Raw genomic sequence first — 15,083 nt, 5'->3', positions numbered from 1 at the left:
TTTGGAGAGTTATAATACCAGATGCATTCGCTGTGTTAGTTTTAGCACTAGAAATAATCTTTGCACATCATGTAAGTTCTAATGAATTAGTCTTGACCTAAGAACTTTGACTAAATGTTAGAGAGGTACCAACACTGAAACTGAAACTTTCCTTCAGACGTACTCAACAATGCAGTAACTCTCTGTATAATATAATGTTTCAAAACCATTTTCTGAAGCCCACCTTAAATTGCATGACACAGTACGTTCACATCACCCACTCAGGGCAGCCCTGCACGTCGGTTCAATGCCGAGGTCACAATCCCTTCTCTGCTGTCCGTGACAAATGGTTAAGCTGCTGTCTCAGCGTTTCCACAGGTTCAGGAATTCTGTTTACCTGATCTATAGATGTACAGATGTAAGGTTCTCCTTAAACCAAGATGAAATCCATTAGCCTACACAATGTATACCAGACCAGTTGTAGAAATTCTGCTTGACAGCGTGAAATAATAAATCTTCAGTAGATTCTTTTGATTTGAGTGTGCAGTACTAAATTAAAAGCAAGGTTCTTGGTGATCGTTGTGAGAAATGGTTAATAATTTGGTGCTTTTTTCCAGTAGCAACAAAGATGCACTGGGATTCCTGATTCAGATTCCTAACCCTATTCTCAGAATATACATTCTCTCTCCATCTTTTCTCATTTATTTCATCAGTGGTGAAGGATGTGAAACTTCGTCTTAATACATAGCACACATTTTTATTCTGGCTGTCTCAGTTACTTATGCATTTTCATGCTGTAATGTCCTTAGGTAACAATTGTTATAAAATATTAATGACATGTTTTCAGAGCAACTGAGTATTATCCATTTGTTTTAGTACTCCAGAGCACTGACTAGTAAATGAGCTAAGACAGGTATCCAATTTGAATGTCAACGACTCTGGTGTCGTTGTAATTGGCCTAATTATGGAGGAAAGGATTTATAATGTGGAATATATATTCTTATAAACACCCAAAGGTTATTAGCTCCATTCCCTGAATAATTAGTTATTGCTGAAACTTTACAACCTTAGCAAATTTAAGAAAGAATAATGTTCTAATAAACAAGTTGTTCACAAGTTATTAGCTGCTATCTTAGGGACTGTTGCTATTCTGCATCATCCCTCACCATTTATAACTGTAATGAAATTTAAATAATATGAATTTGCAATAGGCTCAAGACCTGCTCTACTTAGAAATAGTTCTAATCAGACAAAAGTAAATGTCAATGAAGATATGAATGTTTTTTGCATGGTACTAAAATATTTATGAATATACATTGGCTAGATACTGAACCTGGGCTAATGTCACCAAGCTAGTAAAACTCAATTATGAGATTCATTGGATAAAAGTAAAGAAAATTAAATTTTGGAATTGTAAATGGCATTGAGTTATTATTTCAGGCTGGCCATCAGTGCCCAAAATGTGACTCATGGGCCTCTCAGGGTCCTGGAGCTGCATTCAGGCAGTCCGTGAGATGAAATGTTTCATGATATGAAGATGCCATTTTCACTTTTTTCACTGTGTTGACACTGGCATTGATGTTACAAAGGCAATGGAGATAAAACTGTTGTTGCCTTTACACAAATCAAGGCCCGGACACCAAGCTATGCCGGTGCTTAAGGTACTCCTCACACCCACACGCATGGGATAGAGCAAACACAACACAGTTTTGCCTAAGATTGTCTTTGTTGCAGCAGTTAAACAGTATTTGATTTTATTAAATCTCCATCCTTGAATACATTCCTCTTAATACTCTATGGAGTGAATTGGGAAATATACATAAAGTAATTCTGCTGTGTAACAAAGCATCGTGATGGTCTCTATTCCTTGACTGTGTGACTGAGCACCAAGCTGAACACCATTTTTATTTAAAAGTACAAGTGACAGACAAATTGAGATTACTCTGATGGATATACAGTGGGTGTTTTCTCTGAAATGAACCAAGTGAACCAATCACTTCAGGGTAAACAACTGACAATAGACCTCTTATCGGTGATAAAATTTGCATGTTTAAGTAAAAATTGTACAAAATCTTACATTCTCCACTCATGAACTTGACAGCTTCCCAACATTTAAACTTTTCTGGTTAGATCAGTGATGGTATTAACTGGTGTAAATTGTGGCTATTGTGTAATATAATGTGTCAATATTTAGAAGATCTGCATAAGTCAGTGAACTATATTTTTGTCCAAGCAATTATTGTATGGTATTGCAGAACTCTGCATAGATCAAAAAGAACCCATAGACAAAGCATTTTAATATAACAGTATAAAAGGTTTATTGATGTGGTTTCAGATTCCATATTGTAGTAAACATTTCAGAAACTATGAGTTGCTGAGTTGTACCCAAGAAGAGTGTCCACAATCATGAGAAAAAAAACTGTAAAATATTATACCATTTTTCAAGTACATAACTACAAGGCTGGGTGTTTTTTCATGTATTTAAACAAAACTTCAACACACTGAATGCAATATTTATAAGAATCCAACTTCCTTTTATTAAAATATTAAAGAGATTTTCAATAATGTAAAACAATGCCACTACTCTCATTATATTTAGTATTTTTTATATAATATGTTGCTTAACAAATGACGTGATTATTTAAAATGGATTAATAAAATATATTTTAAAGATGTCTCAGCTTTAATTTCTAAAGCAATAAACTTCTATTTTTAGATTTAACCTACATGAACAAAAGCACTTTGGGATCTCCTATAATCTTTAAGAATGCCAAGGGAAACTGAGACCAAAAAGTCTAAGAATAATATCTAGCCTAAATCGCTAATTTTACAGTTGAGAAAACAGACGGTTTAGGGCCTGAGTCCATGTCAGAGGGTTTAGGGTCCTATTGGTAAGTCCGCTGCGGACTATTACTCATGAAAGTCAGGCTCAGTGGTTTCCTGCTGCTGACTCATTTATACAACCGTACGAATTCAATCCTGACCCCTTACCAGAGGTTGTAAGGCCTGTACTGAAGTGGTAATGCATCAGTTTGAAAACTATTGAGAGCTCATTGATGGTAGATCTTTACATACATCATGATCTCTGTCCTTTTTCACAACTTAGTCCAAGTTTGTAGCTTTAGCATTTGTACACTTATTTTATAGTCACAATTCTCAGTAATGCCATCTTGCTGTTTGACCATCAGCCCCTACTTTTTAAATTTGTCTTGAAGACTACTTGTCAAACATTAGCAACAGACTTTTTCACAAGATGAGGAGGTATTTGAACATGTAGAATGCATTTAAAAATACTACTATTTATTAGCTGCAATTTTATGTTAATGATTATTAGTGTTAAATTCTGTAAGGACAGAAGAAAACTGACCTCAAGCCTCAATAGTTAAGTGAGAAAAAATATGAAAGGTAAATTTATAAATGGGAAATGATAAATAATAAGCTTGGAAAAACATACACTAAAAAAGCAATAAATGGAAATAAAAAAGAATGGGTAAGTTATATTTTCCTTTGCAATAGTAAGTATAATATTTTGTCATTTTTAAATGCTGATGTTCGTTGGTAGCAAGGATGTAGGAAACAATTGTACTCATATGTTGTGTGTGCTGAAATATAAGCACTTATAGAGTCTTTTATAGTTTATGTCCATGCCTGGGAATTTATCATAAGTCACTACTTTAATAAAAGAATGATCTATGTGCTTGAAGATGTCTGTTGGAGTACATATTACCTGAAAAGAGAAAAATGAAAAAAAAAATCTTATTTCCAATAATAAGAAAATTGTTAAATAAGTTGTCACATGTCAATGGAAGAAAACTAATGTAAAAAATAATAAATTAATCAAATGTTTTTGGAAACTGTAAAGGAAAAAACCAGAACAAAATGTTTCAGTTTAAAATGACTGAACAAAGTAAAGATATATGTACCAACTTAGATTATTAAACGTCAGTAATTTAAAAATGGATATTTTGCAGTTGTAATGATAAAGCAATGTTTCTTCTGCTTTAAAAAATGTTACTTTATTCTGGGTCTAAACAAAATGAATGTGTTTATATATGGTAATATGAAATATTGGCAGTGAAGTGTATTCCTTAGGATTAAATATATTTTACTAAAAGAAAGTCAAATTTGTCACATAATTTTCAATCTTTGACAGTCCTTTAATTTATCAATATAGAAAGCATGTTTAGAGTGTTTCTCTTATGGTAAATTAACCTCACCCAGTTTTGAAGAGCATGTTCTTTAAATACATATTTTAATATTTAGTTCAACAGGTTCCAACAATCATAAAACAGTCAGAAGTGCAAGTTGCCTTTCCTTTTGATGAATATTTTCAAATTGAATGTGAAGCTAAAGGAAATCCGGAACCAACGTGAGTATTCCTTCAAAGTAAATAAATGTTGAGATGTATACCATCCTTCTTACTTATTTTTATCTGACCATTATAAGCTGGGGTATAAATCTACATATGACTGTAAATACCTATTACCAAATGAAGGATAACTATGTCTATAAAAATAAAGTTTGGTTATTTTACATAGATTCTTCTGGCAGTTTAAGTTATTTATATCATAAAATGTCTTAAATATTAAGTTCTTAGCACAGAATTTAGCACTGTGGAAATATTCAATAATTCCTTACCTTATAAGTGAGTAAAATAGCTTAAAAACCAGAAGATCCTTTATTCTACTTAGTGAAAAGTATCATTTATTAAGCCAAAGTGAATACATTTATAAATTATATTCTATACATATTTATTGTTGCATGTCTTTAAATGTGACACAGATCATATTCAGTGAATAGGGTATTTTATAATTTTTAAGTAATGTAGAAATATTTAGTCCCAGATGGTGGAATATTAACTGCATGATAAATTATCTAGTATTTTTTGTTAAATAAATAATTGTTACTCTAGGTGATCATATTAAGTGATGCTTATATAAACATACTTTTTTCCTCATTCATATGTATCTTTACTATATTAAAATTTACTAAATATATTATTGTATTAATATATGTAATATTTTTTTAGTGTATGTATAGTGTACACACTACGTTTTTCCAAGTATCTCCTGTTTTGGAAGGGTGAAAGAAATATGTGTATTTGAGGAGGGAGAAGCTATAGGGAAAATTATAGATTTTTAAAGTTCTGAATGATTCTAAAGTGGGCAGCAAATATACATGGTTTATTGATTATCTTGATCATTTTCTATCAACAAAATACAGTTAATGAAATTGATTATTGGAAATTGTGTTGTCACTAACATTATTATTGATAATATTGATAATTTGATATTTTAAACATTATTCTTAGTGAAGTATTAACACACTAAATCATCATTATATATCTTACCAAATGGAATACATTCAGTGTATATAAATATGGATAGAATTACATGGAAAGAAGAATTTAGTCAGTGTGAATATGGATCAATGAATATTTTGATAGGTATTATTAAGTGAATTATACCCAAATAGATAATGCCTTGTAATCATCAGAGATGATTAATAATCAAATGTACTTATCATGTCAATATCCAGTTTTGAGTTTAATTTTGAATTTACATATCCAGTTTGGAGTCCAGTAAATTCAGAAATAAGAATAGAATATCTCCTATGAACACTGTTACTTGTACTTTTAGATCTGTGTCCAATACAACAATGTAAGAAAAGAAAATACACTGTAAATATTGAGAAAATATTGTTAACAATATTATTATTATTGGAAAATTTGATATTCTTTCTAAAAAACCCAAGAAAATTCACTGGACAAAAATAAGCTTTTAGAAATAAAAAGGGTTTTTTAACACCCCCCACACACAAAGACATATAATTTTATATTTTGTAGTATCCAGAATACTAGTGAAAATATCACATTACCTTTCTAATTGGAAAAATTGAAAAACAGTGTTAAAAGAACAGTATAAAACCTATCTTTACTTTTTGTTTTCTCAATTACCGCACCTTTTTTGTGGGGTGTGTCTTATGGCTGCTATAACAAAAATACCACAGACTGGGTCACTTAAGCAGCAAGCATCCATTTCTCACAGTTCTGAAGGTGAGAAGATCACGATCAAGGCCCCAGCAGATTTGGAGATTGGTGAGAGCCCCCACCGTGGTTCCTAGTCCGCTGCCTTCCCTGTAGCTTCAGAAGACAGAAGACTGCAAGAATGCTCCCTGGGGTCTCTTTATAGAGACCAGAATCCCCTGAGTGAGGCTCCACCCTCATGACTCTGATCACAACCCGAAGGCCCTGCCTCCAAATACCATTACTCTGGGGATTAGGCTTCCACATAGGAATTTGGCGGGGACACAAATTCAGTCTGTAGCAGCTCGTAAGATTTCTCAGGTTCTTCTGAGACTCATTTTTGTGTTCTATTATAGTGCATTATCACACACATACACATGCACACACACACACACCATGTCTTAACCATAAAATGTCTTGGGTTCGTCATTTCTGGGCATTTGTTTATAAATATTTTAAAATTAAGAAATACGTACTTTAATTTAGTACTTTAAAATTAAGAAATCATGATTTTTCGGAATGATCGACTTCAGTTTTATCTTACAGATTTACGTGGACCAAGGACGACAGGCCTTTTGATCTCTCTGACCCTCGGATAATTGTATCTAACAACTCAAGAACATTCAAGATCCCGAATGAGGGGCACGTATCTCACTTTCAAGGGAAATACCGCTGCTTTGCCTCTAATAAACTAGGGGTCGCTATTTCAGAAGAAATAGAATTTATAGTTCCAAGTAAGTATTACAATGGAGATTTCATTTCACAGATGTTTTTGTGGAGTGTTAAGTAGGAGCTATACTGATCCTAATGAAGTAATATATTATTAATTTGTTCAGCTTGTACATGCCTTATCTTTTATTTGTAAAGGAAATTCTAAATTCTCTTCCAGGTCTTGATACTTAGAAGTGGATAGCTTTCAAAGCCACTTAACTTTGCTTTGTTTTAGTAATCTTACATCTAACATGGGAAAAAAGTAGCATCTGTTTCACCTCATAGGATGAGAATTAAGTTAAATACATTATTTAGATTTGGCTAAGTTATACTTCAGTAATAAGGAATCCTTGTTAACATATAGTTATTACTTAATATGGAATATCAAGGGTGTGGTCATTTTATGCTGGGAGGAGTAAAATATACACAAACCTGAGAAAAACAAGACATGAAAAACATGTCCTTTCTCCTAAACTTATGTGCTTTATCCTAAAAGCTAGGACAGGGGACCAGATATAAATTGTTCTAAAACCCTTATATTATGCTAGGGGGGAGAATATAGATCGAATTTAGATTCTTATAAGTTAAGTATGCATCTTAAAATTTCTAAAGTAATTACACTTAAAGTGTAGACTAAATTGTGAATGATTATTAAATTATGTGATATGAGGGAGAAGAAGAAAAGGTAAAGAAAAAACATTGCAGAAATAAATCCAAATAAATCCCTAATTAAAGATGAAAGTAAATAAAGTACTCCAAGTTTAAGAAGAATTACAGATTGTTTGCCACATAACACATCTACACTATAAGGATACAGAATTGTTGAAAGTAAAAACAGAACAGGTATTCCCTGATCATTTCCATTCAAAGGAAAGAAGGTAGGGATATATTAGTATCAGTCAAAATAGGCTTTATTTCAAAAAGGCTTCCTGGAGATTAATTCAGTAGCCATACATAAAACTAAAATGTATGAAGCAAAAGTAGAACTGAAAGGGGAAATAGACACTGATCATAATAATGAGACATATGTTTCATTATTTGGTAGCTCAAGCAGAGAAAAACCATCAGTGAGCGCGTAGATTTAAGGAAGCCAATTGCAAGCTCTAGCTAGTGAACACATAGAGAACACATTTTTTTCAATACCTGATGACATATTAGCTCTGACATAAATATCAAAGTGCAGTTAAATTAGAAATCAATAGTAAAAATTAGAAAAGTGTTCTATCTTTGAAACTTAATAAATATGTCTAAGTAACTTGGAGGTCAAATAAGAAATAGCCAAGGAAGCTAGAATGTATTTTGAAGGGACAGTAGTAGAAATTCTAAACAACAACATGCTTGAGTCAGCTAAAGCATTATTTAGAGGGATCTTTTTCATCTTAAAACCATACATAAGAAAGGAAGAAAGGGTGAAAATGAATTTTCGGGTAGTACCATTTTAAGATGAAAATGAATGAGCTAACTTAGGGCAACAATAAATTCAGAGTGAAGAGAGAATATATATAGAAGCAGAAATTCAACAAGGAAGTATGAAACCTTTCTGGTTGAAAAATAAACATTTACTGAAAACCATTTTTTTAATATCTATATAAATTGGAGAAAATAGACCACTTTAATGGATTTGAAGACACAGTAAAGCTAAAATGTCAATTCTCCATGACTTGATACATAGAATAATTGAAATCAAAATCTTTAGAGTTGTGTTTTGTCCATCTGTTATGGAATGTGACCCGCTGATTCACAAGCACATTTGAGAATCAAAGGGAAACATTTGGTAGAAACTCCTGAGGAATAAGAACAGGTCAGGCAGACTTGACCTTATCAGTAACAAGACCCAACATATAACGTTAGTTATCAAGCCAGTATGGCTTTGTGCAGGGTTAGACAGACAGGCCAGTGAAACAGTATAGAGAACCCAGAAACAAAACTTCATGTATGTGAAAACAGTATGAAAAAGCTAGCATGCATTTTTCTTTCATTCTTTCTTTCCTTTTTTTTTTTATTTTAACTAAATGGTTTGGAACAATATTATCCAGACAGAGACACATTAATTTGGACACATCCTATAAAAAAATCATTCCAGCTATTTAAAGGCTTAACCCTGAGTGAGAAAAATGTATTTTAAAAATTAGAAAATGATTTGGACAATGTATCTATGATCCCAGTGTGGCAGGATTTCTTAAACAAGACATATTAAAGCTCCATTAAGGAAATCCCTAAAGGTAATTTAACTACATTTGATGTTTAGATCCTCTTTTCATCAAAAGACCCCAGGGAAAATGAAAAGATAAGCCACAACACAGAAAAAAATTGTTGCTAATGATAAGAACTAAAAATAACTATGTACTTATAAATAATTTGACCAAGCTCTAAAGAAAAACAATGAAGTGTCAGTATATCAAAATACATAAACTTACACCTTAGATAGGAATGGCCAATAAAAATATGAAAATGTGCTCAACATCATTACTAATCAGAAATACATCAACTGTTACCCAAATAATAAAAGAATTTAATCACCTAAAATTGGGCAATATTACAAAGTCTGAGGGTAAGAGTTTTAGGTGGGAACACACAGTTGCTTTAACATATATCTACCACTGATGAGGTTGCAATTCACTGCTTGGTCTGTGGAAAATATCTGTGACTGCCTTTGTAGTTGAAGGCATGCTCAGCTGTGACCCAGAAATTCCATTCTCTGACCACTCATATGTGCCTCTTGGCCATGTGCACCAGGAATATTTGTGGTAGCACTATTTATATTAAAACATACTGCACAAAACCTGAGTCCATTGCACAGTAGAATGAATAAAGAGTGATAATAGACATACAAAAAATGCTACCCAGCAGTGAACATTGAGGAACCTTAGGAATATGTTGAATGAGGAAAGCAGATCTTGAAAGAATGCATGCACTGTGATTTTATTTATATAAATTCAAAACATGTAAAAGTAAATATTGTTTAGGAGTGTAATGTTTTTGTGGTAAAGTCATAATGTAAAACAAGAAGATGATGAAAACAAAATTCAGGATAGTAGTTACCTCTACTATGGGGAATGGGTAGGGGATAGAATGGGCACCAGACTGACATATAATGGTGATATTATGTTTTCTTGTTTTTTGTTTGTTTGTTTTTATGATGGTTGGTGGGTAAAAGAGAGTTGGTTCTATTTCTTTCTTTTATTGTTTACATTTATTTCAGAAGTGATCTTTTTATATACACAAAATCAGCAAGTATGTAGCACACTGATTTGTCTGAATTATATATAATGGGCTATTAAGTGAGATACTATAGTATTAATGGGTGGAGTAGTGACATGAAAACTTGGAAACTGGCCACAAGAATTTGGGTTTGAAATGACAGTCAGTAGGAAATGTTTTGTGAATTCTGGATCAGAAAGTATTGCCATGAAAATTGCCATTGAGAATCATAAAGCTAGGTAGGTAGCTGGGTAGACAGATAGATAATACAGTTTTACTATAATCATTATTATACATGTATTATATTATAGTCTAATTATGACTGTATAATCTCTCTAATTAACTCAGATAACTGAAATAAGATATGTAAAAGACAGAGAGAGAGGTTCTGAAATCTGTTAGAGAAGACAAGGCTTAGTTAAGGGCTATCCCTAGCCTGAATTCTGGTGGTTGCTATGGAGACACAAAGGAAAAGGCAGTAGCTCGACCTACTGCGGCAAAGGAAAGGGCATTTTTGAATTTAAGACTCTGCAATTAAAGGATTTTTCTAAATATTTTCTCTTGTTATCAAAGCAGACCAAGTGAAGACAGGAACAATGTAAGGCTAATTCTGACTGGAATCAGCTGGTATTGGAGTGGGGAGATGAGAGTTGGTTCTGAGCTGTGTAATTGTTCCATTTGCTGCTGTAGAAAAGAGCAAAATAAATTAGGTCTCTTAGGCATCGTATTAAGTCTCTCCTGAAATTAATTCATCAACTAACAGCTTTCTGTAATCATTTATATATGGACTAGGACCACCAATTCTTAGGAGTTTATAAACCAGAGACCATTTAAAGCTTCCTGCAGCCTTTCTCAGTAACTTTTCTCAAAACTGTAAAGAATTGATTATTCCTTTATATTGACAGAAATTTTATGATTCAAGTTTTAGGGTTTATATCTCTCATTTCTTAAAGTTTTCATTAGATTAACCTTAGAGGCTTTAGCTATCTAGTTTCAACACAAGTGCAGTAGCTAAAAATTCTATTACTCAGTACAAACAGAAACCTTTATATTACACAGTGATCAGCTTTCTGCTTTCAACAACACTGCAGTTGAGTTTGCTAGGGAAAGAGTCTTAAAAAAACACACATGCAACCTACTAAGGTACTCTTTTAAAATATGGAAGAACTCATTTAACTAAGTGAATTTTCCAGAATAATACTTGGAGAGTTCTTAGTGAATTATCCAGCAAATCTTTATTAAGCACCCCTCATGTGCCAGCCACTTTTCTAGTAGTTTGAGATAAAGCAGTAGTAAACAGAAGACTGTTCCAAGGGAACTTGCATCCTGTGGCTGTAATGAGTGGGTCGGGAGAAAAGTGAGCTGTTTATCTGATGATGCAAGCCGTTTACTTGTGGCTCCTCAGTACTAGCCGTCCTTCAGGGCACGCATCCACCTTCCACTTAGCGTTCCTCGTCCAGCTCAGCCTCCTGAGCTTCCTTTCCTCTGTCTTTTTTAGAGGGATCATTTTTTGAAGTATCATGTATATATCATAAATTTTACCTTTTTTTTGGTGCCCAGTGATTTTTTTTTTCATAATTTGTTTTTCATACAACTATCATCCTAGTCCAGTATTAGGACATTTCCATCATCGCCCAAGATTCCTTGTGCCCAGTTGTAGGTACTCTCTCTTCCTAACCTCAGGCAACAGTCACTGATTTGTCTTGCACATCTGTAAGTTTCCTTCCTGAAAATTTCATATAAATGGGATCATACAATATATACTTTTCTTTCCACTTAGTATGTTTTACAGTTTATTCAAGTTATAACATTTATCACTAGTTTTTCCTTTTTATTGCTGAATAATATTATATTGCATTACATGGATATGCCACATTTTGCTTATCAATTTACCAGTTGATGTCCATTTGGATTAGTTTTTAACTTACAGCTATTATAAATAGTGCTGTTAGGAATACCATATGCAAGTTGTCTGGAGTTATTAAGCATTCAGTGTATACTATTTGGGAGAATCTTTGATTGTTATATGTATTAATTAGGATGCTTAAAAATGAGAAAGATGTCATGCTATCCTATTTTTTTCTTCTCTTCATTGCCTTGTAGATGCTTCATGAATGCCTGTTACTAGTGATTCATTAGTTCATAGGCTGAAGAATAAGTGAATGAATTAAAGCAATAGTGCAATTTCTTCACACTATTAAAATAATCTAAGGAATGGCAGCCTACGGATGATGTCCTTTAAACAGGTGACCCTTGAACAACACAGGAGTTAGAGGCACAGTTGCAAATCCACATATAACTTACAAGCTAAAGAAAAAATACTTTTCAACTTGTCCCAAATCTTTAAAAGTTTTTCCAATCTATTTACTGAAAATAATCCACACAGGTGAACCTGCACAGTGCAAATCCATGTTGTTCAAGAGTCAACTGTATACTGTTTATGTGAATGAGAATTTTTAGTGTGTTGGGTTTCTACATTTGTGTAACTTCCTCAGATTCCTCAGGACATAATACCCCAGCTGTTTGCCACTCTGATTTGATGGGGTAGGGTAGCAAAAGCAAGGTCCAGTAGCACATACTAATTTCTTCTGTTAATATATGCAAAGCAACCAAAGATCAATTTGCACAGTTGAGAGTGCAACTTCAAGCTTTAAAGGTTTAATTAAGGCCCAGGATTTTGCTCTCAGCCGTCAGTGTGTGAATGACTAGAATGAAATGGGCTGAACTGGTTGTACTTCCTTAGTGAGAATTCATTACGAGCTCATAGACTGAAAGGCAATGTTATTTCTCTGTAGTCCTAAATGGATTAATGGGGTAGTCTACAGGAAATGGGAATCAATTAAATTTCTTTACAGACCGAAACTGGAGTTAGGAGTGATACAGCATGTGAGCTCAGTAGTGTGCATTCATGATAATGCCACCAGACTGTAAGCAATTTGCCAAGCACATTCAAGGGAAATGGAAGGCACTCACAAGCTCGCCAGGCCAGGCCTACAAACAAAGCAAGAAGTCAAAATAGATGAAGCTCTTTGGCATGGCCCAAACATAGGGAGGGAGGGGTGGAGGGGGGTACTTCATTAAATAAATCACAGGTTTGACATGAAATGTGCTTCTTCCTCCTGGCCCCCTGCCTACCTCCTCTGAAAACACTGATACCAAATGTTTGGAATACATTCTGTACTTTTGCATAAAAGTGCAGAAGTTGTTAGGACATAGGCTACAGGGAAAATCAGAAGCAGAGGCAGCAGAGAAAGCTCTCTGTCCCTTTGCCCATCTCCTCTCCATGGGGTGGCTGGGGGTACCAGGCAAAGTGGTGAAGTGAGAATATTTGAATAATAGCCAGTGTATACTGAGTGGTTTTTATATCTTGGGACTATAGTGTTTTGAAAGTTGCTACAGTTTTAACTAATTTTTGGGAAATGGTTTGTTTGAACTTGGACACAAATTAATGAATTAGATATCATTACAGTTTCCTTGTTAGGAGTGGGGAAACTAAAGCACACTCAGTGGCAATTGATGAAACCAGGATTAGCCCCACACAGCTCCCAGTGATCGTGCATGCAACCTCAATGATTCGAGCATTCAGGTAACAACACCCTCTCTATGAGCTGTAAAACACTATACTTCTATGTTGAAGATACTTGGCAGTAGAGCCTCATAGATTCAGAGAAGGACTGTAAAGGGAGACTTGATTTTAGTCCTTGAGTGCCAGAAAAAGAATCTGTAGATTTGCATAACTTGGTCGTGGTTAGGTTGCCAGTACATTTTTCATTAAAGTGGTTAGGTAGTTTGATTTATATGTAAACTATCGTGATGCTATTTCATTACTGCTCTTCACTATTCAGTATGTTGGCCTGGTGGGAGTACACCGTTTAGATTTTATAACATCCCTGCCCTTAAGAAACTTCTAACTTACTGAGACTGTCGAGAAGATCAGAGAGATTAATTCAAAGTTTTCTGAGATGCCAGAGAAAAGTAAAAGGTGGCTCAGAACAGTAAAGCTAATGGTCTGAAGCTACACAGCCAGTTAGTTTTGGTGCCTGGGCTAAAACCCAGTTTATCCTTTAGGATTTCCTATAGATACAAACTTATGCAAGTCATTTTGTAGACAGCATACCTTATGCAAGGGCAGTGACTTACAGAAAACTATTATGTATTCAAAGCTCCAAATTCAAATCATTTGCTTAGTGTAACTTGCTCTAAAGAAAGCCCAGTGTTTTTCAGAGGTCTTCTATATTTCAGTTATAAAGGTGTTATTTTCTCAGTATGTTAGGTTGAAGGAATTGCGATGATGAGTTTCAAACTTGATTGTCAGCACCTCAGAATGTAGAGTTGCAAGAAAGTTTGTATTTGCAGGTTTTCTGCATGCCAGTAGCTTCAGTGAGAGGACTGGTGTGCAGCCAGCTTGTCTCTAGGAAAGTTTTTTTCGTGCCAGACTCTGGGTTTCCAGGAACCTCTGCCCTCAGGGATGTTACTAGAAATTTATCTGCTGGTAAAGACATGGCACTATGCTTTCTTTCTCAATGCAGACAGACTGGTAGGGAGATTATATGTAAACAGAATTGACTTCATCTAGACTTGGTCATTATGGGTTTTCTGAACATTCTTAGAGTCCTGTTTAAGTAGACGCTCAGGTACAAGTAGATTTTGATCCGTTTGCAGAGAGGCCATCCCATGGAAGTCAGGCCTTAAACACAGTTCAGTGATTCTTTTTTGGTGTTGATGGAGTACTCACTTGAAATATTCTGGCAAGCTAAAGCATAATAGTTGCCTCATACAAAAGAAAAATGATTGTTTACAATTCACTTTTATGGGTATTACATCTGTCCAAACTCAACAATGCTAATGTTTATCACTAGAGAAACACAATTAGCAAAAGTCATTAGCTGGAGTTATTTTTAAAAGAAGTCATTTCTTTATTTGAATTAAGGTAGACTTCATGTCTGCTGTTGAGTTACAATAATTAAATTTCACATTTATCTGAGGATGTTAAAATGTTTACTTTCTAGCATGGCATCAGACTCACTAAATCATTTCAAAGTCAAAGAACAAGATCTAAAAAAGCATGACACATTAATGTCCTTTACAACATCTATGCTCAGACCTTAAATTATTAAATATATATTCTCCCCCATTTCAAGGTATTAATTTCATCTTTGCTTAAAAG

The 15,083-nt window shown here is 34.0% G+C and overlaps 1 protein-coding gene across 18 annotated transcripts in view; it reads left to right on the top strand.

Annotated features, from left to right (window-relative positions):
• Positions 1 to 15,083, top strand: part of CHL1 (cell adhesion molecule L1 like) — a 301,991-nt gene that overhangs the window by 220,408 nt on the left and 66,500 nt on the right. For all 18 annotated transcript variants that reach the window (XM_057507238.1, XM_036877825.2, XM_057507234.1 and 15 more), the window contains 2 exons: positions 4,243 to 4,348; positions 6,551 to 6,738. In XM_057507238.1, the coding sequence (XP_057363221.1) occupies positions 4,243 to 4,348; positions 6,551 to 6,738 (294 nt within the window). The remainder of the gene's footprint in view (positions 1 to 4,242; positions 4,349 to 6,550; positions 6,739 to 15,083) is intronic.

Source organism: Manis pentadactyla, chromosome 1 (genome assembly GCF_030020395.1).
Source record: "Manis pentadactyla isolate mManPen7 chromosome 1, mManPen7.hap1, whole genome shotgun sequence".
In the NCBI taxonomy this organism is placed as follows: Eukaryota; Metazoa; Chordata; class Mammalia; order Pholidota; family Manidae; genus Manis; species Manis pentadactyla.
The sequence above is the reverse complement of the archived record's forward strand: the minus strand, read 5'-3'. Positions and strand labels throughout refer to the sequence as shown.